This window comes from Camelus dromedarius, chromosome 17, assembly GCF_036321535.1.
Source record: "Camelus dromedarius isolate mCamDro1 chromosome 17, mCamDro1.pat, whole genome shotgun sequence".
Classification (NCBI taxonomy): domain Eukaryota; kingdom Metazoa; phylum Chordata; class Mammalia; order Artiodactyla; family Camelidae; genus Camelus; species Camelus dromedarius.
In genome coordinates, this window is record NC_087452.1 from 2,819,624 (window position 1) to 2,841,313 (window position 21,690).

The 21,690-nt window shown below is 55.3% G+C and overlaps 1 protein-coding gene across 4 annotated transcripts in view; it reads right to left on the reverse strand.

Moving 5' to 3' along the window:
• Nucleotides 1-92: 92 nt before the first annotated feature.
• Nucleotides 93-21,690, reverse strand: part of XPC (XPC complex subunit, DNA damage recognition and repair factor) — a 29,476-nt gene continuing 7,878 nt past the window's right edge. The window contains exons 3-16 of one of the 4 annotated variants that reach the window (XM_031470998.2): nucleotides 20,893-21,011; nucleotides 18,376-18,499; nucleotides 17,366-17,450; nucleotides 16,313-16,470; nucleotides 15,783-15,903; nucleotides 10,358-10,447; nucleotides 8,715-9,557; nucleotides 7,518-7,678; nucleotides 5,182-5,263; nucleotides 2,903-3,037; nucleotides 2,659-2,828; nucleotides 2,072-2,165; nucleotides 1,602-1,691; nucleotides 93-883 (exon numbers count right to left, since the gene is read on the reverse strand). In XM_031470998.2, coding sequence (XP_031326858.2) covers nucleotides 668-883; nucleotides 1,602-1,691; nucleotides 2,072-2,165; nucleotides 2,659-2,828; nucleotides 2,903-3,037; nucleotides 5,182-5,263; nucleotides 7,518-7,678; nucleotides 8,715-9,557; nucleotides 10,358-10,447; nucleotides 15,783-15,903; nucleotides 16,313-16,470; nucleotides 17,366-17,450; nucleotides 18,376-18,499; nucleotides 20,893-21,011 — 2,488 coding nt within the window. In that variant the 3' untranslated portion in view covers nucleotides 93-667. Of the gene's footprint in view, nucleotides 1,692-2,071; nucleotides 2,466-2,658; nucleotides 2,829-2,902; nucleotides 3,038-5,181; nucleotides 5,264-7,517; nucleotides 7,679-8,714; nucleotides 9,558-10,357; nucleotides 10,448-15,782; nucleotides 15,904-16,312; nucleotides 16,471-17,365; nucleotides 17,451-18,375; nucleotides 18,500-20,199; nucleotides 20,830-20,892; nucleotides 21,012-21,690 lie in introns of those variants that run through there. The other 3 variants (XM_064496201.1, XM_064496202.1, XR_010384753.1) reach the window with 3 other exon arrangements.

Sequence of the window (21,690 nt, forward strand, 5' to 3'; positions counted from 1 at the left end):
CTGGTCTTTAATGTAGTCTCGACGTGCGCGCCCATCGCTGTCACTGGACGCTCTGAGATGACATAAAATCTGAAAGAAAATGTAAAGCCAAGCCTATTTAGATAAATCCTTTATTTTTTTCCTCAAAATGTTACAAAAGTTCTTGTAAATATCTACAGTGCATATAGCTTTATAAACGTATCCAGGAATGAATAAAATCTAGTTGAACGCCGATCCACTCCTAACGTTTAACTCTGTTTTTCCTTTTCCTTCCTGATTTTAGCTCTTTGTTAGTCTTCTGCCACCACAGAATGTTACTTGGAGAAGCAGCTTGTCGCCCAAGATGAGGCGCACTGGCCTGCACGCTCCCCACGCACGGGGGGGCAGCAGCAGGGACCTGACGGAGGGAACCCGGGGCCGAGGGCGCGTGTCGGACACACGGAGCGCCTATTACCGCCGGCTTGGTCTGGCGCCTTCCTGAGGGCACCGTCCCCACTACGGAAGAACGAGGTCGAGGTGGCAGGAGAGCCTCCCGGGGAAGCATCCGCTCACAGCACGGGGTGTGGTGGCGGCCAGGCAGGGCCGGGCCCGCAGCAGCACCGGTGGACCTGCTGTGCCCTCTCGCCCGCCGCTTCTGTGCCTTCTCAGCTGAGGAGCCACGGCCGAGCCACCGAGGCGACCACTCACATCACAGCTTCTCAAATGGGAACAGGTGGGACTCGGCCTCCTTCTTCTCCCTGCTGCTCTTCCTGAGGCGCCTCCCCTTCCGCTCCTCCTCAGCCTCTCGGTTCTGGGGCCACGAGGCCGCCAGGATCCTGGCTGCTTCCGCCTGAGAGCTGGTCCCCTCCTCCTCGTCTGACGAGAGCCCACCTCCCGCGTCCGCGTGGGGCGCCGCTGCCGCGCTCTGGGGGGTGGGGACAGTGGGGGTCAGCAGCACCCTGACCCGGAGGACAGGGCTCCCCCAGAGGTCCTGGGGCGCCTGTGTGGGCTCAGTGCTGGGACGGACACAACAGTGTGAGGCAGGAAACGGCCCCAAGGAGCTCCGGCCAGTCCAGGTGGCCACTGCCCTTGCGCCTTGCGTTTATTACTGTGTTTCTGAGCAAAAGTGCCCGGCGCTCTGAGGAGCCCCCAGAGGCCGGGAGGGGCTGGGAGGCCAAGGAAGAAAGCACTGTGGGGGGAGGAGCCGGTGGGAACATAAAGCCAGGTGAGGGGCTACCAGGGGGCCCTGCAGGGGCAGCAAAACACAGCCGGTTTTGCAAGGCCAGGAGGTGGCCGTGAGGTGGGGAGGGGGCTGCTCCCAGAGCACGTCCCTGCGTCTCTGCCCCACGACCGACCACACCGCTGTGTCTGGGGCCGTGGGTGCTGGGAGAGAGCACGTGCGGGCCTGGGGGTGGTCACCGCACTGGGAGCACGAGGCCGGGAGAGCAGGGCAGCTGTCCCGCCAGCGGGCACTCAGCACCAGACCTGACCCGCAGCAGCCCCTCTCGTGTGGACGGCGCGGGGCTGGGCCTCCAGGAATACCGGTCCCCACACAGAAAAGACTCAGGTATGGGGCGTCCAAACAGCTGTGACTCGACATCTGGGCAGAACCGGCCTGTCCTCCCCTCGAGGACCACACTGACCTGGGCCCCGTAGCGAAGCCGCAGCCGCTCCCTGATGAGCAGCCCTCTGACCAGCAGCTTCCAGTTCCCCAGCGCCCGCTTCTCCCTTTTCTGCAAACAGAACGCAGCATGGTGAGCCCGGCCTCTCAGGAACACAGGTGACACGCTCCTGGCTGAGTTTCTCACCCACAGTCTGTTCTTAAATGGGCGACGCACACAGTGATACACATGACGGCACCAAAAACAAAAACCTCCTGTTAACCGTCACCAATTCTCAAACTGTGCAGGGGACCGGTGACGTGCAACCGGGACCTCGGGCGAGTCCCTTTCAGAGGCAGAGGTTGTGCAGGGGCTGCAGGCCTGGAGCCCGGATCCAGGTACCCTGGGCAGTGACAGGGATTGGGGGGGCAAGGACGCTGTTCATCCAGAAGCCAGAGCCGGAACAAGTGCCGGGCACGCAGGCCCTCCTGCCCCCCGGGCCCCCCCCTCACCTCCTTCTCCTTCTTCTCCATGAGCGCCTGCTCGTTCTCCCAGGCAGTCAGCAGCACGTCTCTGTATTCCTCACAGACGATGTAGCCATCAGTTCTGCGGGATCAACAATGGATGGTCTTCCTGTGCCTGCCCTGGCCTGCACGCCTCCCTCTGCAGGGGACAGAGGGCCACTCCAGAGCACTCAGGGCCCTGAAGGGCTTCCTGGCTCAGCCGGTCCACAATCCCGGCCGCTGGCAGACATCGCTCACGCAGAAGGCAGGCCTGTGGGCACGGGGGCTGCGTCCTCTTCCCCAGCCCCTCCCCGCCGCCACCACAGGGCAGGGCAGAGGTCACCAACCAGGAAGGATGATGGCCCTGTTTGGTCACCTTAGGGTTTCACTGGTTTTGCAGCTTCTGCATGGAAGCCAGAGTAAAGGTGTAAAAGTAAACCATTGAGGGTTAAGGCTGATTTTGCAAATCCAGAGTAAAACCTGGAAGGTAACGGCCACGGGGCCTCGCCCCCCACCAGCCCCACACCCACCTCCTGCCCTTACTCCCTCCCCACGCCCTCCTCCCGGCCTCCACGGACGGACGGCCCTTCACGCACATGGGGTGGGAGTAGCCTTTGTGGAAGTCGAAGCCCGTGACGGCCTGGGCGCAGTCGATGCCCAGCTTGCGGGCCACGCGGTGCAGGTTGGGCAGGTTGAGCTGGATGCAGCCGACAGGCATCATGCTGGGCAGGAAGAGGTACACGTTCCCAAACTCGTTCCGGGGCACCTGCGGGGGCACACTGCGTCTGGCCGGCTGCAGGGGGAAGCGGCCCGTCCCGACCCCCCGAGCGCGGCCCTCACCTTCCCGTCCACAGCCACGGGCGGCTGGTACTCCTCTGTCTGCCAGCGGCCAAATAGGCCCAGGTCATTCTGGTCCTGCAGCTGCGGCTCCGCCAGGCGGGCTCTCCGGGCCCGGTTAGAGTAGCCCTTTACCATCTGCATCGGGGGCAAGGCCACAGTCACCAGAGGCGGCCATCTCCTGAGCACGTACCACCCACCAGGCACTGTTCCCAGTGCTTCTGTGTATTAATTCACTTTTTCAACAAGCCCAGGACGTAGGCTCTGTTTTCACCTTCATTTTACAGGTGAGCAGCCTTGGAGGTGGCAACAATTCACCTACAGTCACATGGCCTGAGAGGCTGGAGCCTGGGCACTGAGCGGCTGTGCTGTGTTCTGCATCCATCACTGATAGGAGACTGGGACTCAGAGACAACCCCGTGGCCAGAGAGCGACGGGGCCAAGATTTAACCCCCAGGACTGCTGCAACATGCATTCCCGAAGGCGCTGCCAGCTTGGGACCCCCCACCCGCTCCCTGCAGACACCCAGTGGCCAACACTAGAGCCCCGGCCGGGCGAGGGGTGAAGAGTGGAGGGGGCGTCAGCGAACCTCCTCTGCCACGGGTCGCAGACAGCCCGTCCCGTGTTCCTTCTCTTTTCTACAACCCTTCAAAAGTATAAAAACTGTTAAGGAGCAAGAGCCCCACCAGCACGGTCCCAGGTGGGGATGACCTGCGAGCGTTCCTGCCGCAGGCCCAGGGTACCCGTGCCGTCACCCTGGGGCGGACAGGCCCTCTCTGAGGAAGCATCCGGCCAGAGGTGACCGCTCACGACACCAGTCACTGGGGGCAGAGAAGGTGGTCTTTGTCCTCCTTGGAAGACTCAGAAGACGACGCCAGCATGGAGAGGCCGGGGTGGAACGGGACCCCCCGCCAGGCCCGAGGAGGGCGAGGTCAACACAGGCTGCTCAGGAACATGCCACAGCCGAGCTGCATCTGAACGGGAGCGGGCGGCTTGGGGGCAGTGGGGGCAGTGGGGGCGTGGAAGTGCGAGAACACAAGTATCTGGGGGCCCTGAAGTCGTCCGGCTGCGGGCGGAAGTGTGGCCAGAGAGGAGGTGGGCACCAGGGCACCAGGGCACCACGGCCTCCGCGCCATGAGGGCGGGCCACACGGGGAGGGAGCGCCACCCGGGGCTCTGTGTTTCAGAGAGACCCCAACTGCGATGTGGGGGCTGGGCTGGGGCTGGGCCAGAGGCTGGAAGGCGGCTGTGACCCAAGCAAGAGGTGAGGATGCGGGACAGCGGGAGTCAGAACATGGGGGAGCCCTGCCGCCTGGGGCTGTTCTGCACCTGCGCTGACACCGCCCGCGCCGGGCACACGTGGCCACTCCACGTCTGAAACGTGGCTAGAATGAACCGAGACGCGTGGGAAGTGAAACACGCCAGATTTCAAAGTCTTAAGAAGAAACAGAAAGTGAATGTAAAATACCTCATTAGCATTTCAAAATATTACGTTAAAACAACTATTTTAGATGTATTTGGATACTTTCAAGTATGTTAAAATTCTACCTCTTTTCAAGTTTTTAATCTGGCTGCCAAAAAATGTTAAGTCTGTGGCCTACAGGAAGTTTCCGTCAATCTACTGCAGAGCGAGGAGACCCACGCAGCACCCGCGCCTGCTCCCCGCGCCTCAGCGCCTCCCCCCAAGCGGAGGCCCTTCCGGTCGCACCAGCTCCCCAGGCCCCACAACCCACAGCGCCCCCCTCAGGGGTCTGATAGAGAAAAGTGATTCTGTCCCCTGACCGGCCACTGCCCTCCCCTGGCTGACCCAGGCTGCGCATCCGGTGACAGCCTGTGCGGGTCTACGCTGAGTCCCCACGTCTCCGGGCAGCTGAGCGGCCTGTGTGGCAGCAAGTGCACAGAGGCAAGCGGGGTCGGGGCAGGGACCCCGGGCTGTGCGCGGCCGCTTCCCTAGCTCAGGCCTTGGACAAGCCACCTCCCATCTGGGCTCCCGGTTCCTCATCTGTAAAACGGGCACCGTCACGCCAACCCCTGAGACTCAGCAGAGACCGTGCACCTGCGAAACAGGGCAGGACCGCAGGCGAGCGTGTCCACGCAAAGCAGGGCGCTGGCCTTAGAGCAACTGGGAGCACAGCTCTGACCTACCGAGCCTCGGGCACACACCAGGGGCCTCGGGGCTGCTTTTTGGCCTCGATTTCCCGTGTGCTCTGGAAGGGCCCCTCTTACAAAGTCCTCGTTAAAGACTTACGTCACCTGCGCGCGGCAGCCCTCGCCCCTGCTTACCTTGTAAGGCACCTCTCCAAGCCGCACCACTCTTGCCTGTTTCAGCCACGTGTCCCTGGAGTGCAAGGTGTGCACGCAGTCCCTACAGGGGCCCACGGGAGACAGGAGACAGAGTTCACACCCCTGCATGAAACACCACGTGCACCGGAGCCCACAGTGGAGGGGCGAGCATGGCCCTGGGTCCTCTCCCAGACCATCAGGGACCTGCGTCAGGCCACATAGCCCACCCCCCCACCACGGGGAGGCCCCAAGCAGCCCACAGGGGCGAGCCGAGGGCCCAGCAGCGCAGGCGCACCTCCCACTACCCAAGGGTCTGGTCGGCTGCACACCAGGGACAGATGGGTAACCACAGAAGGGGTGGGGAGCCCCGAGAACGACGACGTGAACACTAACAAACTACACGGACCAGGACTCGTGCACACGGAACTGCTGGGCCTGGCAGCCCGTGACACTGGGCCCCTCTGGCATCTCTCTCCCTCCAGAGCTCAGAGCTGCACCTCCCACAAGCTCCTGCTTCCTGCGGAGACCGGTCAGTGAGCCAGCCCTTCCCCGGGGCTCCAGGAGCAAGGCGCGGAAATCAGGTCCCTTCCCACCGCCTCCCCCGAGCCTGAGGCTGATGGCCAGCACAGCACCGCGGGCGCGGGCACGACCCCTCCGCGCCACTTCCCAGCGGCATGACCCCGTCCACGTCACCCTCCCTTCCTGAGCCCCGTGTCCCTCTCCGTCCAGCAGGGACAGGAGTGCTGCCTCCCTGCCTCACGAGGGTGCTGGGGACCAGACAGTTTCGGGAGCTGAGGGGCATTCCTGCCGGAGTGAGGGCTCCACCCGCTCACCCTGCGGGGCAGTCCCCGCCCCGAGGTCACGGTCCTCAGGCAGGAGTGGGGAGGGCAGCGGGCAAGCAGGTGGGCATCGTGTGACGCTCCTGAGGAGCACAGAGGAGGTGGACACGGCAGCCCTTTCACAGTAAAGGTCAGCTCCTGACCGCTTCACACCCATTAGGACGCGCTTATCAAGGAAACAGAGGACGAGTGTTGGTGAGGACGTGGACACTGGAACCCTTGCGCTCTGCTGGGGGAGGGGAACATGCGCAGCTGCTGCGGAGAACAGCACGTCGGCTCTCCACCAAGTTAAACCATTACCACGTGATCCAGAAATCCTACTTCTGAGCATGTATCAAAAGACCTGAAAGCACAATCTCAGAGAGATGTCTGTGCACCGTCCACAGCAGCCACAAGGGGAAGCGCACAGCGCCCACCGCGGAGGCCAGAGGCACAGCGCAGGGCCCCCGCCCACGAGATGCCCGGAGCAGTGAGCTTCACACGCGTAGAGGGCAGGATGGGGCTGGGGCGTGGGGTGGGGAGTGAGGGTTTAATGGGGACAGTTCGGAGGAAGATGGAAAAGTTCTGGAGACGGTGGGGATGGTCGCACAGCAGCGTGAATGTGCTCCCCTGGAAAATGGTTAAACTGTACACTTTGTTCTGTGTATTTTACTACATTAAAAAAAGGTCCTCCTCTTGGGTGTTCCCCAAGGAGGTACCCCGTCCACCACGTGAGGAAGCCTGGGCCGTGTCACCTGCACTGAGACGGCCGGCCCCGGGCCAGACAGGGACACACAGCTCCCGCCCAGACCCAGACCGGGGGTCGGGGCCACGTGCAGGGCGCAGCCCCGGGCAGGGGACGCCAGCCACCTCTCCCGTGAGGTTCCCTAGGCTTCCTTTGTTCTCCTTTTCCCACCTACTGAGAATGTCCTCTGGGTTTTGGTCTTGCATGTCACTGTTTCTACAAATCACTTCTTTTGTTTTCTTTCTTTTGCTATTTCTTTAATTTCTGCTTCTATTGTCAATTTTTATTAAGTTTATATTGTTAAAATATTTTGTTTTTATCTTGTATGTATTTTACACTCTTTTCAAGGCTTATTCTCTACCCACTTCTTCGGTTTCTTTTTACTGTGGGCAAAACACGTGTAACGAAAAGCTCACCACCGTAGCCATTTCCAAGCGTGCAGGTCAGTGGCACTAAGCACGCGTACACTGCTGTGCGGCCATCACCTCCACCTTCTCCAGAATGCTTTCACCTTCCCAAACTGGAACTCTGGTCCCATTAAAATATCTACTTATTTTAATTTTCATTATCAATCCTTGATTCCTTCCTTCCGTGTGTTTTTATTCTGGGGGCATGTTCTCCAATGCCCTATATAAACCTTATCTGTCCTGTTCTTTTGCCCTATAATTTTCCCCCTACTGATCTTTTAACCACTGTCACATTGATTTTCAAGCCTTCATCTCCCCTGCACACCCCCAGCCCAGGGCAGGCTGCGCACCCCGGCCGCCCCGCACCTGGAGTAGACGGCTTCGCCGCGACAGTACCCAAGGATGGCAGCCGTCTCGGGGTAGATGGCCTCATACTTCAGGAGATGCCTCTTCAGGGCGTACAGAGGGTGGTTCTTATACGTGCCAATGACGGTGGGCAAAGGCTGGTCCAGGTGCTTGGCCTGAAACTGCAAAGGCCAGAGAGGCCACATCAAGCACATTGCTCAAAGGGGAAGGAGGCCTGGGGGGTGACCCTCAGCTCGGTTGGTAACAGCCAGTGTGGCTTCCAGGGTGCCCGCTGACCCACAGCTCTGCAGAGTCGAACAATTCTGCAGGCGACGTGGAAAGCCATCCCTCGCCCCTGGACACCTCAGCCGGCTGGGGCAGACCCGTCCTCGGGAGCCCCCCTCCAGTGCCACCACAATCCTGCCACCGCACGACACTCAGTACACTATGGCAAAGATCCGTTCTCTCGGCTGCTCAAGGGCTCTGAACTCTGGTGGGCAACCCCTCTGATCTAACCCTCCCCTCAGCATCTCTTCAGATCCTGACAGACGGGCGAGGACCAGCCCGCGTGGCCGGCTTCCACGATTGGTCCCTGAGCTTGGTCAGTCAGGATACCCTCTGCACGGGGCCTGTGACCCCGCGTCCCTAAGTCACACCCCAGAGGGAGCTCGCCTGTGGGGTGAAGTGCACCCAACAAGGACGGCTCCCCACCCCAGGCACCAGGAATAATCCCGCGGCAAGTTGGGCCTGCATAGGGGCTCCAGCCCACACCTCGGCCAGGCCAGCGGCTGTCCCAGGACCAAAGGACCACTGCTGCATCGGAGAGCGACCTCGTGTGCCCTCGACAGACAGGACATGTCTCAGCCCGAGCCACCCCAGGAGCGGAGTGTTCTGCGTGTGCACTGACGAGCGTGCGTGCAGAGAAGGGGACGATGACACCGGTGAGCATTCTCCTCTTCCACTCGGGACGACTGAGCTGACTCACAGAGAGCTCCAAATTAATAACCGGGCAATAACTGAAAGCACACGGGCTGCGAAGCCAGACCAACCCGGGTTCAGTGCCAGGTCAGCTCATCTCTCAGATCCTGTGCGTTCAACTGGTGGAATGAAGGCAACTGCCCTCGCAGCTCCATCCTGCTGCTGGGGTCACTGACCGAGATCACACACTGAGTGGTCTGCACACTGGGACGACCGCAACCCCCCACGCCCGGGCCTCACCTCCATGTCCTCCTTCTGCTCCCTCTCGGCCAGCGGGCTCCGGTAGGGCCTCAGGGCCTCAGCCCACCAGGCTGCGTCGACCCGGCACCTGCGGGTGGCTGTCAGCCAGGCGGGGTCATACCGCTGGGTGACGTCGCGGACCCAGCCATCGCCGTCGATGCCCACGACGTAGGTCACGGGCTTGCTGGCATACTGGTAACAGGTCAGAGGCTGGCCCACCACCCCGTGCACACAGTCCACACACACCCACTTGTCCTCCCGCTCACAGAACACCTCCAGCCACTGGTCCACACCGGCCGCCTCCTCTCTGGGGCTGGCCTTCTTGCCTTTCCCTCTCTTCCTGCCCGACGCACTCGCAGACGCTGCTGGGGAGCCCGAGGGCTTCGGGCGGCTTCCCCGCGGGGGCTCGGAGTCCCTCCTGACGTCCCTCCTGGAGCCCCGCTCTGTCCTCGGAGGCGCCGGGGCCCTCCTTGGCCTCGGGCGGCTGGGCTCGGAGTCCTCGTCGGAGAGCAGCAGGCTGTCCCCGCTGGAGAGCTCGAAGTCAGAGCTGCTGCTGGCCCCACCGCTCCCGCTCTCCTCCTTGTAAGACACCCTGGAGGCCACCCGCCGCTTCCGGCCCCGCGAACGCCTCGGGGGCCTCTCCTCGCTGGCGGGGGGCGCGCCCCGCTTCTGCCCGGCTGCAGACCCCCGGGCGCGCGGACTGCCGTGGCCCCTGGGAGGGGCGTCCTCTTGTCTGCTTCCTCTGCTGCTCGTGGCTTTGGTTTGCCTTCCTGGAACGTGGCTGTATGTTTCTGAGGAGGCTCCCGGCCCCTCCGCGGCCCTCTCCTTGGAAGGTTTCTTTCCCTTAAACAGAGAAGAAAATTTTTCTGTTTTCTTTTTTGTTAATGATACAACAGGGCTGAGCCCTGGCTGGAGAGCCAGTGGAGGTGAGACGCCCCCAGCTCAGGCTGACGGGCCGGACCCCTCCAGGGCTGTGGGAGAGAACTCGCTCGGATCTGCAGCGCCCCAGGCCAAGGCCACAGCCGCGCTCCTCTCACTCCGAGGTGCAGCACAAGGTGAGCAAACACACACCTGGGCCCAGACTCCACTTCTGCTTCTCATTTGCTACGTGATTTGGGTCAGTTACGCAACCTGAGTCCCAGGGTCCTGAGCAGTAACACCCACCCTGCAGTAAGGCAGTCTGCAGACAAGTACTGGTGGACTTGATAAAGCTGGAGTAGTGAGAACTCAGAAATTACTAAACCTGACCTCTGAACCATCAAGTTTCAGACACCAGCATCCCAGGGAGCACGTGTTCAGCCTCCGTCTTGGAAGACGGCAGAGCTCAGAGCCCTCACCTCCCTCACTCCACACCACCAAACAGGACAGGTGCCTTTTTATTCCACTGTTTCATAGAACAGAAACCAGACACCGAGGAGCCCAGACTCTCCCAGGCCAACTGCACAGGCAAAGCCCAGGATGCTGGACACCCACTTGTGCACCCAGTCTACCCGACCCGGCCCGTGCGAGGCAGGCCCAAGGGAACCTGCTCCGTGAAGACCGACCACTAACAACAGTCTAATGCCCAGACTGTTTAGGTCTGATAATTTCTCACTCCTCCGTGACCAACTTACCCCTTCTTCTGGAAGCCCCAAGAACCTCACCTTCGCTGCTGGTAACTTCAGGGGAATTGGCTGTAGAGACAGTACCAGTCGGGTAGGGAGGTGCAAGGCCCGGAGAATCAGTAAAAATATCTATAATGAAAAAGAATAACCTGCTTATTCTCAGAAGAGAATTAAGAATTTGAACTATTCCATGTTGTTGAGAGCCCAGAAATAAACCCACATACCTACAGTCAACTAATCTTATGACCAAGTAGGAAAGAATATACAGTGGAGAAAAGACAGCCTCTTCAACAAGTGGTGGTGGAAAAACTGGACAGCCACGTGTGAAAGAATGGAATTAAAACATTTTCTCATACCATATACAAAAACTCAAAACGGGTTAGAGACCTAAACATAAGTCCTGAAACCACAAAAGTCGGAAGAGAACACAGGCAGAGCACGCGGATGTACATCACAGCAATATTTCCTTGGCTCCGTCTCCTAAGGCAGAAATAAACAAACAGGAACTAATTGAACTTACAAGCTTTTGCACAGTAAAGGAAACCATAAACAAAAACACAGTCTACTGAATGGGAGAAAATATTTGCAAATGATGAGACTGACAAGGGATCAACTTCCAAAATATACAAACAGTTCACACAACTCAATATCAAAAAACCAAACAACCCAATCAAAAAAATGTGCAGAAGACCTTAAAAGACATTTTTTTTCAAAGACATACAGATGGCTAAGAGGCACCTGAAAAGATACTCAACACTGCTAATTATTAGGGGAATGCAAATTAAAACCCCAGTGAGCCCTCATCTCACACCTGTCAGAATGGCTGTCCTTAAAAAGTCTACATGTAACAAATGTTTGATAGGATGTGGAGAAAAGGGGACCCTCATACACTGCTGATGGGAATGTAAATTGGTGAACCCACTATGGAAACAAGTATGGAGGTTCCTTAAAAAACTGAAAACAGAATTTTATCATATGTGATCCAGCAATTCTGGATATATCTGGAAAAAAACACTCTAATTCAAAAAGACGCGTGCGTCCTAATGATCACAGCAGCACTATCCCCAACAGCCAAGCCACGGAGGGAGCCCCGCTCCCCGTCACAGAGGCTGCACCAAGAAGCCGTGGCGCAGACACGGGGGCTCTCGCCCAGCCACGAAGGAGAGCGAAGTGCGGCCGTGTGCAGCAACAGGCACGGGCCTGGAGACTGTCACGTTCAGTGAAATAGGACAGACAAAGACAAATACTGTACGATGCCACTTATGTGTGGAACCTAAAAAAAAAGTACATGCAAAACAGAAAGACTCACAGACACAGAAAATAAATCTATGTTTACCAAGAGGTAGTGGGAAGGGGGCGGGGACAAGTCAGGGTGTGGGACTAATGGATACAAATCACTATGCATAACACAGAGAAACTACGAGGATTTACTGCGCAGCACGGGATTATACCCATCGTCTTGTGATGGCCTGTAACAGCATAATCTGCAAACATACAGTGTCACTGTGCTGTACACCTGATACTAACACAACACTGTAAATCAACTGTACTTCAATTATAGCTGAATAAGTAAGTGGAAAAATCCATCAGTGCAATGCAGTATATTAACAGAATGAAGGGAAGAACCACATGATCATCTCAGTTGACATAGAAAAACCATTTCACAGAACCCGACACACATTTCTATGATAAAAACACACTCAGGAAACTAGACATATGGACGGGAACTTCTTCAACATGAGAAAGAGCATCTGTGCAAACCCACAGCTACCGAGCTGCTCAGTGGTGGAAGAGTGAAAAGCTTCCCCCCAGATCAAGAACTGGACAAGGATGCACGCTTCTCCAAGAATGCGCTTCTGCAAGGATGCACGCTTCTAACAAGGATGCACGCTTCTGCAAGGATGCACGCTTCTAACAAGGATGCACGCTTCTAACAAGGATGCACGCTTCTGCAAGGATGCACGCTTCTGCAAGGATGCATGCTTCTAACAAGGATGCACGCTTCTGCAAGGATGCATGCTTCTGCAGGGATGCGCTTCTGCAAGGATGCACGCTTCTAACAAGGATGCACGCTTCTGCAAGGATGCATGCTTGTAACAAGGATGCATGCTTCTGCAAGTATGCACGCTTCTGCAAGGATGCATGCTTCTAACAAGGATGGACACTTCTGCAAGGATGCATGCTTCTGCAAGATGCACGCTTGTAACAAGGATGCACACTTCTGCAAGGATGCACGCTTCTAACAAAGATGCATGCTTCTGCAAGGATGCACGACAAGGATGCGTGCTTCTAACAAGGATGCATGCTTCTAACAAGGATGCACGCTTCTGCAAGGATGCGCTTCTGCAAGGATGCACGCTTCTAACAAGGATGCATGGTTCTAACAAGGATGGACACTTCTGCAAGGATGCACGCTTCTGCACTGCTATTTTGCACTGGACTGGAAGCACTAGACTGAGAAATTGGGCAAGAAATTCAGCAAGAAACAAAAGTCATCCAAGCTGGAAAAGAAAAAGTAAAACAAACTGTATTCACAGACGTCAAGATCTGATACATAGAAAATCCCAAAGAATGCACAAAAAACTGCTAAATGAATTCAGCAAAGTTTCAAGGTATCAGATCAACACAATCAGCTGTCTTTCTATACACCTTCCATGAACAGTCAGGAAAGGAAACAGCACCACTTACAGTAGCATCAAAAAGAACAAAATACCTAGGAAAAAGCTCAACCAGGGAGATGAAAGACGTGTCCACTGGAAACTGCAAAATACAACTGAAAGACACTGAAAAAGCAAACAGAAGGAAAGCCATGTTTATGGACTGGAAGACATAATACTGACCAGATGGCAATGCTACCCAAATCAATCTGCAAGTTCAGTGCAACCCCTATCAAAATTCCAGTGGCCTTCTTTTCAGAAATGGAAAAGCAGACGGTCAAATTCACACGAAACTGCACGGGGCCTCCAGCAGCCAAACAGCATCATGAAGCTGTACTTGCGCTGCCGGATTTCAAAACTTACTAGATTCACAGTAATCAGAACAGTGTGGTACTGGCGTAGGACAGGTATGAAGACCAACGGAACAGAACAGAGGGCCCGGAAAGTAACCCAAGAGTCTACGGCCAAGTGATTTCTGACGTGTGCCAAGACCGCTCATCCCCGTTAAAAACTTGACTTTTCAACAAATTATGAAAATAATACAGTACAATGAATAGTTGAAAGACTAGTCTCAACAAATGGTGCTGGGACAAGTGGATACCTGCATGCAGCAAGGATGAAGCTGAGCACCTACCTTACATCACATAAAAACATTAACTCAACATGGAGGAAAACCTTAAATGCAAGAGCTAAAACTATAAAACTCGCAGAAGCAAATACAGGAGGAAATATTCACGATCTTAGACTTGGCAAAGAATTCCTGGTATGACAAGGAACACAAGAAAAACAGAAAACTGAATCCTGTCAAAGTTAAAACATTTGTGCATCAAAGGACTTTATCACAAAAGTAAAAAGACAACCTATAGAATGGAAGAAAATATTTGCAAAGCATGTATCTGACAGGTGTCTAGTATCCAAAATACGTAAGGAACCCTTACAACTCAGACAGAGAATCTATTTAAAAAAATAGGCAAAGGACTCAAACAGACATTTTCCCAAAGATAAACAAACGGCCAACAGGCACATGAAAAGATGCTGACCATCGTGAGTCATCAGGGAAATGCAGATCAAAAACACCACGAGATAATGAGATACCACTTCCTACCTGTCAGGATGACTATGATCCAAAAAAAAAAAAAAAAAAAAAAACAACAGGGAAAATAACCAGTGAGGACCTGGAGAAACTGGAACCCTTGTACATTGCTGGTGGGAATGTAAGATGGTGCAGCTGCTGCAGAAAACAGCCTGGCAGCTCCTCAAAAAGTGAAACAGAGTCGCCACAGGAGCTGGCAACTCTACTGCTAGTTAAGTACCCAAAAGAACTCAAAACAAGTACCCAAATGAATAGGTGTTCACACACGTTTACGGCAGTGCTTTTCACAGCACTCAAAGAGCGGAAACCCGCCTAGATGCCCATCCAGGTGAACGGGTAAAAGGAGTGTGGTCCATCCCGACGACGGCGTAGCATTCAGCCACAAAGGGAATGAGGTCCTGACACAGGCTGCAAACGTGAACAGAACTTTAAAACACGCTGAGAGAGAAGCCAGACACAAGAGGTCACGTGCACTGTCCCTCTGCTGGGGATGCCAAAATCCAGAGGCTGCAGCCCCTTCTACAGAACGGCAGCTTTCAGCCGGCCCTCCAGCCCGCACGCCCTGCATCTGCGGATGCAGCCAACCGCGGGCGGACGTCCGCCTGGCAGTCGGCTGAATCCTCGAACATGGGACCTGCAGATCAGAAGAGCCAGCTGTGCTGTGTGATTTCCTTTATATGAACATCCAGAGCATGCAGCTCCACGGAGACAGAACGCAGACACCTGGGGTGGGAGGAGGAGGTTGAGTGGGGAATAACTTTAACAGGTACGGGGTTTTCTTCTGGGGGAGTAAAAATGTTTTGAAAATAGAAGTGGTGGTTGCACACACTATAAATGCACCAAAAGTCACTGAATTGTTCACTTTAAAAAAAAACTTTTTTTGTTGTTTAATAAAACCTCACAAATAAGTCAAACATATATGCGCACAGACGCAGAGGAGCGGGTCTGGGAGGACAACACTGAAATACTACTTTTCTCCGGGTGGGTCCGACAGCACAGTCACCGGCAGGGCCGGCTGTATCCGACTTCTCAAGTCAAATCAGAAGAGAAGCAAAGATGCCAGGCGGCTGGCCTTTAGAGATAAAAAAGCCTCTCTTTCCCTGAACAAGCAGAACCTGAGGTGCAGATGCAAGGATATGCAGTCGCAGGAATCTTCCAGGGATAAACTGCATTTCTACCTCCTCCTGCTTTGTTCAGAGGCTTCCTCGAGGGCATTTTAAACACGTGACAAACCCTGTCTGCACATAAGCCCTTCACCCTGACTCTTACAGGACGGAGCCTTCCTCCCGGCACGGCCGCCCACCAGTGTCACTGCCCAACCTGGGAGGTTAGGAGACACTTTCTAAAGGATTTCAGCAGCCAGTTTGAAAGAACATTTCCTTGGGACCTTTAAACAAGTTTTCTATAGTTGATGGAAACAACTCTAGGGCACCTGACCCCCAAATTAAGTGCTTTAACACACCCGGACACCGAGTTACAGACAGGTGAGAGTGCAGACTTGTGGCTCACACGCTGGTCCCAATCCTGACTCCAGAGCTCACCACCTGAACGACCCTGAGAAAGCGTATCAGCTTCTCAGAGCTGCAGTGCCTGTTTTTATGAGAACTGAGTACAGAAACGCACGTTAACAACTGCACCGGTATCCGGGACGTGACTGCGGCGCCACTAGCTAACAGTACCGACGAAAACAGTGCTGCTGGGAGGAGTCACTCACATGGACCAGTTCTTCAGCATTTTTTGCCGAGTAAATAGCAAATCTCCTTTCCAATGTCGTCTGCAGGTCATCTTGTTCATTGGCTGAAAGGTCCTCGTTAATTGTAAATGTTCCAATGAACCTGGAGAGAAAGCAGGCGTCCCCTGGTCTCAGAGGTCACGGCCAAGAGGAACTCTGATCTTCTACAGCCAAAACTCAGAGCAGGGGGTCTCAGGAGTCCCTCTTCCCGGCCTGTCTGCTAACCCCTAACTCATCACTGAAGACCCAGCTCAGACCCCACCCAGGGTCTCAGCCCCCGCTGAGGTAAGCGCTGGCTCGTGGGCCCAGCACACATCTTCCAGGACAGGTGTCACACAACGGCAGTGACCTCGGGTCTCTGTCTCCCCGACCAGCCCGCAGTTCTTCCTGGGCAGAGATCACGTGCCCACAGCCCAGCACAAGGTCCCCTCAGGGAGGGTCTGACAAGTGACCTGCACCCAGCCCGAGACGCTAACCCTCACCAGACTCCGCGAGACAGGCGGAGGCCCTACCATTTCACCAGGTTTGACAGGTAGCCCGTGTCCACATCCTGAGGCGGCACTCCGGTGAAGCGCACGGGGGTGATGGAGAGGCCGATGGCGCGCAGGTCGGGCTGGTTGCAGATGCTGTTCCGATAGAAGCCATTCGCCAGCAGACACAGAAGGTGAACCTGGGAAGAGGGAAAAGGCTGAGGACCAGAGGAATTTTGCCACCAAATTCAAGGCCGTTCGTGGACAGGAAGTATTTGCTGTCACTTCCACATACGAGAGGTGAACACACTAACACTGCCGTTTCCCAAGACTCTGTCTTTCACCCCCTCTTCTCCCCACATTCTCCTCCCCTCAAAAAAAAACTCACACCTCAAAGCTGCAAATTACAGGCTTCTTTCTTCTTAAGAGGCCTTGGCTTTTAGAGATACATCTAAAAGGATTTATGGATGAAATGTTACAAAGCCTGGGGTTTGCTCAAAAAAATCAGGAGAGAACAGAGTGGGGGAGAGCTGCTGTTGGCGGTGGGGGGATAGGCTGTCTGCACCCACCGGCTGTGCCTGAGCCCAGCCCCCTCTACTGCAGACCCCACCCGTTCCCACGTCTGAGCCCAGCCTCTCCCCCAGCCTCCTGCAGTGACCTCGGCTGTCTGCCCTCCTCACATGCAGCTTTAACATCATTTCCCCTCGAGGTGGGTCCCTTCCCACCTGCTTACAACCTGCCTACTTCAGTCCACGGCCCGCCCCTCCCTCGCTTAAGCTTCAAGTCTTGGCATCACGGTCATCCTTCCCTTTCTTTTGCCTCCAACACCAAGAGATATGAGAAGCAGGGCTGGTGCAGTGCCCACGGCCCCTGGCGCTGCGGGCGGGGTCTCCTCCATCCGTCCCACCGCTGAGCTCTCTCTAGCCGCCTGCTGCCCGTCAGAGGACGCCACTGTCTTCCCTCCCTCACTCTCCACGGGGTCCAGGGCACACTGCCCCCTACACGCAGGCCGCCAGGGCTGTCCCACCATCCCCCCAGAACTCACAGGACTCACGACAAAGAGGACACATCCCAACTCTCCCTCCCGGCCCCTACCTTGTGCGTGTCTTCATGGACCTCCTTACTGAAACGTTTCATCAGCCTCCGAAGATGCATCTCAAATTCCATTTTCAGCTTTTCACTGCAACACGGGGGACAAATCCAAGGAAGAGGTGGGAGACTGAAGCCTGACCCCACCCCGTCAACGTTGTTCGGCTGTGGGGACCCGGGACCCCACAGGCCGTGCCGCTCAGCCAGACCTGCACCATCTCGCCAGCGAACTGGCTTAGCACACAGCCCACCCCGCCCGCCCGCCCCCCAACCCGCACCCTTCACGCCTCGCGGACGTGCTTCAGGTCCCACCCTCCGGGACGTCTTCCCGGAGCACCCGACCTCCGCTCCTCAGCACCCCTCCCTCTGAGAAGTCAGCACGCTCATTTGCAGGACCCTGTCCTGGTGGAAGATCTTGCGGGTCTGTGCACCAGGCATCCGGACGAAAACCTGATGCTGCTGGAATGACTCCCGCTTCTCCCCACTTCGTGCCTAATAACCTGCCCGTCACACAGGGGGGCTGAGCAACCAGTTAGCACCCGCAGATCCGCTCCAGACCACCAAGCCTACGGAGGCCACAGAGCTGCCAGGGGCCCTGGGAAGGAGTGGGGGTCCCCTATCACGGTGGAGGCTGCCGTAGTCCTGTGGGGGCTGTGGTGGGAAAAGCGGGGGGGTTGAGCCTGCCTGACTGGGAGGGATTCAGATCTCGCCTCACCCGCTCACGGCTGAGTGACTCCTGAAATGTTGCTTAACCCCTCCAGCTCCTCATTCACCTGCTGTCCTAAACATTAAGTGAAACACGGCCAACCTGCGGGGCCCCAGGCACGCCTCCTGGCCTGGCCGGACACAAGGTTCCTCCTTCAGGTCCCAGAGGGGAGCCAGGGGCTCCCTCACCCAGGTCCTGACAACCCTGACACCCAGCCCGGGTCTCCTCCATGTTTCTCCAAAGTTGTCACCACGCAGCAGCTGCTGCTGATCATATGTGACAGGACTCCAGAGGCCAGCCTTGATCTTACCTCCTTTCCCTTGCTTTCACTTGCTCCGGTGTTTCAATTTCTATCTCCACTGGCTTCACAGGCAGAGCGGATTTAGAGAAGGCTGTGTTTTCCCCCACGTCGCCTGGCCCAGGCTCACCAAGTTCTACCAACAGTAATTTTGCAAGTCAATAATTATCATTATTACAGGTACTGTACTGAACAACACTGAGTTCTGCTGGGCTGGAGGACGTGAAGAGTGGACGTGACGTAGGAAACTGCAGGGACCAGTACTCCTGCCACGCTGAGTACCCAGAAATCACCAGACACTGCTCTTACATTTACTTGTCTCGTGTAACCTGCACAAGAACCCAAAGAAACAGTCCTAGAGGGAACAATCTAAGGCACAGAGACAGTGAGATTAATTAGATACAGACTCCTAGTATCAAGGAGCTGATGTGCATGTGTGTTCTAGCAGACTTATTCTTTATCCAAAAAAAAAAAAAAAAAAACCAACCAAACGAGAACAATTCCCTGTTCTCTGTGTGACTACAGTCATGCTCCTGACGACCTGCTCTGTAGAGAAGCACGACTTGGGTGTCTCCCAGCTCAAACGTAAACTTGGTCACAACACGGAAGGCATCTTTTCCATCTCTTTACCTTCTACGTGGCTTGTAAACACTAGTTGAAATAAATTAAGTTTGCTGACCTGGATGTAACTGAACTTCATTAGCAAAGGTCCTTTCAGAGCAGCTCTGGGCCTAGAAGCAATGACAGCCCATTGGCAGTGAGCATACCCGTGCCAAAATCTTGGTGTCTATGGACCAGTTCCTACTAATGAGCCAGGCCTTCTTGGAGAAAAAAGGGCGGATTCCAGGTCCAAAGCAAGGAAAGTAAAGGGAGATCCTGGAATATCTATTGTGCCAGGACAAAAACATTCTCAGAAGCTAATGACATTATGTCAAAAGGACACAGCAGGGTAGCCAGCCTCAAGGGGCTCCTGCCAGCCAAATGGGGGACAGTCTGAAGGTCAGAAAGTACAATGATGGTAATGGATTACAAGTCTGAATTTCTAAGCCTGCAGTGATACTCGAAATAAATGAACAAGTAAGTCCAATTCTCCAGAGGGAGGGCTGTTCTTCAAAGACCACAGCCAGCCGACAACACACATGGAGGGCCAGAACCAGGACACGGCCGCTCTGCAGCGCTCAGTGTGATAGCCTCGGACTCAGTCAAGACCATCGACGCGCTAAAACCAGCAAGAAAGAAGTGACCGGGCAGCAGGACACTCACAGAACCACAGCCCAACCGAGATGGTAACTTACAAGAGGACAGCGCACCTTAACACGGGTACCAATGGGTGGTGCCACAGACACGGCCCAACTGAGCATCTCCAGCAGGACAGCCTGACGTGAGGTGCCTCTTAATGGATGCAACGTGAACTAGAACGTGTTCTTGACGCAAAAAGGTTTAATCTAAATGCAACCAAGTCTTTGCAAATGCAAGGACTTACCTCAGTTTCTAAGAAATCCAGGGGACACTGAAACAAGTTTACCACCACCGTGAGATGTCTGATTTCTCACCAGACAAAACCAGAACGAGACATTCTACAAGAGGCCAGGACTCCGCAGAAAGGAAAAAGCACTACTAAGAAATGCTAAAAAGGGTGGTGGGCGGGGTCCCTGCTCTAGATTAGAGACCCAACAGAGAACCAAACACCTGGATTAGATCCTGCACTGGGGGAGAGAAAGATAAAGAAACAGCCACGGAGGATGGTTTTATAACAATTAAGGACTTAATATTCATCCTCAGGTGCGACAATGTGTTTCATAACGCGGGAGAATGTCCTCCTCTTAGGAGACGCACCTGCAGGATTTCAGGTGGGAGTCAGGACGGCTGTGACCTTCCCTCACCAGGCTCCACCACGCATGTTTCTAGAGACAAAGATATGCTCGATGCGCCGCCATGGTGAGTCCGTGGGTCCAGGTGAAGAGTGCAGGGACGACATTTTCTATTTCTTTGTAGGTTTGAACATTTTCGAAGTAAAAGGCGGGGCAGAAGCCAAGCCAGGCAGAAGGAATCAGGGACGGTGACACTGGTTATTGTGAGGACAGGATGCACTAGGCCCATCACATTTGCAAAGTTTCTTTCCCACAACATCCTGGAGCCCACACGGTGCCCAGCTCACAGTAAGCGTCCACTGTTTACTGAAGGTCAGCAATGAAAAGGCGGAGTTCCGCTCCCACCCAGCTGTGTGAGCCGCAAAGCTGGGCTCTGGTCCAGGTCTAAGTTCTCTCAAAGCCTGGGCCCTCTCTACGGGATGACGTGGCCTGTGTCTCATGATCCCCTCTACTGCGGCCGCCAGGAAGAGACCACACAGCCTTCCTTGGAAACCTGGCCGTGAATTTTGCCTTACATCAGAGCAAGTCCCTACTGCAACCGTACCCTTGTCTTATTAGAGTCACACGGAAGTGACAGGACTGTGGTAAGTGATGTGCCTCCAGACAGAATCAAACAGAAAATGGGGCCAACTTTCTGACAACAGAGGAAGACGCTTACCTTCCACCTCCTCCCAGTCATCTTCACTCTCCTCCTCGTCGTCCGCCTCGCAGCCACCTCGGTCCACGGCAGCCTCTTTCCTAGGACGCCGAGCCTTCTTGCGGGCACTTGGGAAGCCCCTGTGTGAAGGGCACAGGAAGGAAGACGAAGGCTCAGACATCCTAGGCTACAGCTAAGCTAAACAGACCTTTAAGGACTCCTCCTCCTATTTACTGAGAATCTGCGGCACCTCGTGGAAGATGGTCTGCGAGGTCTGAGCCTCATTTCCTCCATCAGCACAGGCCTAAAGTTCCCAGCGGGATGTGTGCTGATCATGGATCTAACACCAGGCGTGCTGTCAAAGCGGGAGGAATATGGTGAACCTACAACCTAGAGCCGAGTGAAGGGAAACAGCTGTGTCTGCAAACGTGCGCAGAAAGTCAGAAGAAACTGCGCTGAGGATGTGAGTCCCAGAAGTAAAAGCGGTGAAGTCTGGGTGCCCACGTGTGCAGCTGGACGCCAGAAAGAGGAGGAGGGAACTCATGTCTGCTGATCCTCCCATGAGCCAACGCAGAAGACTCCTTCCCCACCTTTGAGGCCGAAGCTGGTACAATTCTAACTTCAAGGTGAATGGGGATGTGGCTACACACAGGTGCGTCATACATAAGTACAGGGGCATCTGGCTGGGCTGGGAGACGCTGGGTAGCCGAGCAGGGAGCTAAATGCTGGCTCAAGACTACATGGTTGCTAATGTGTAATACACTTCTGCAAATTCACACAAAGTGTGTTTAGAGTACTGAGTTACTTTTAGTTTTTGGG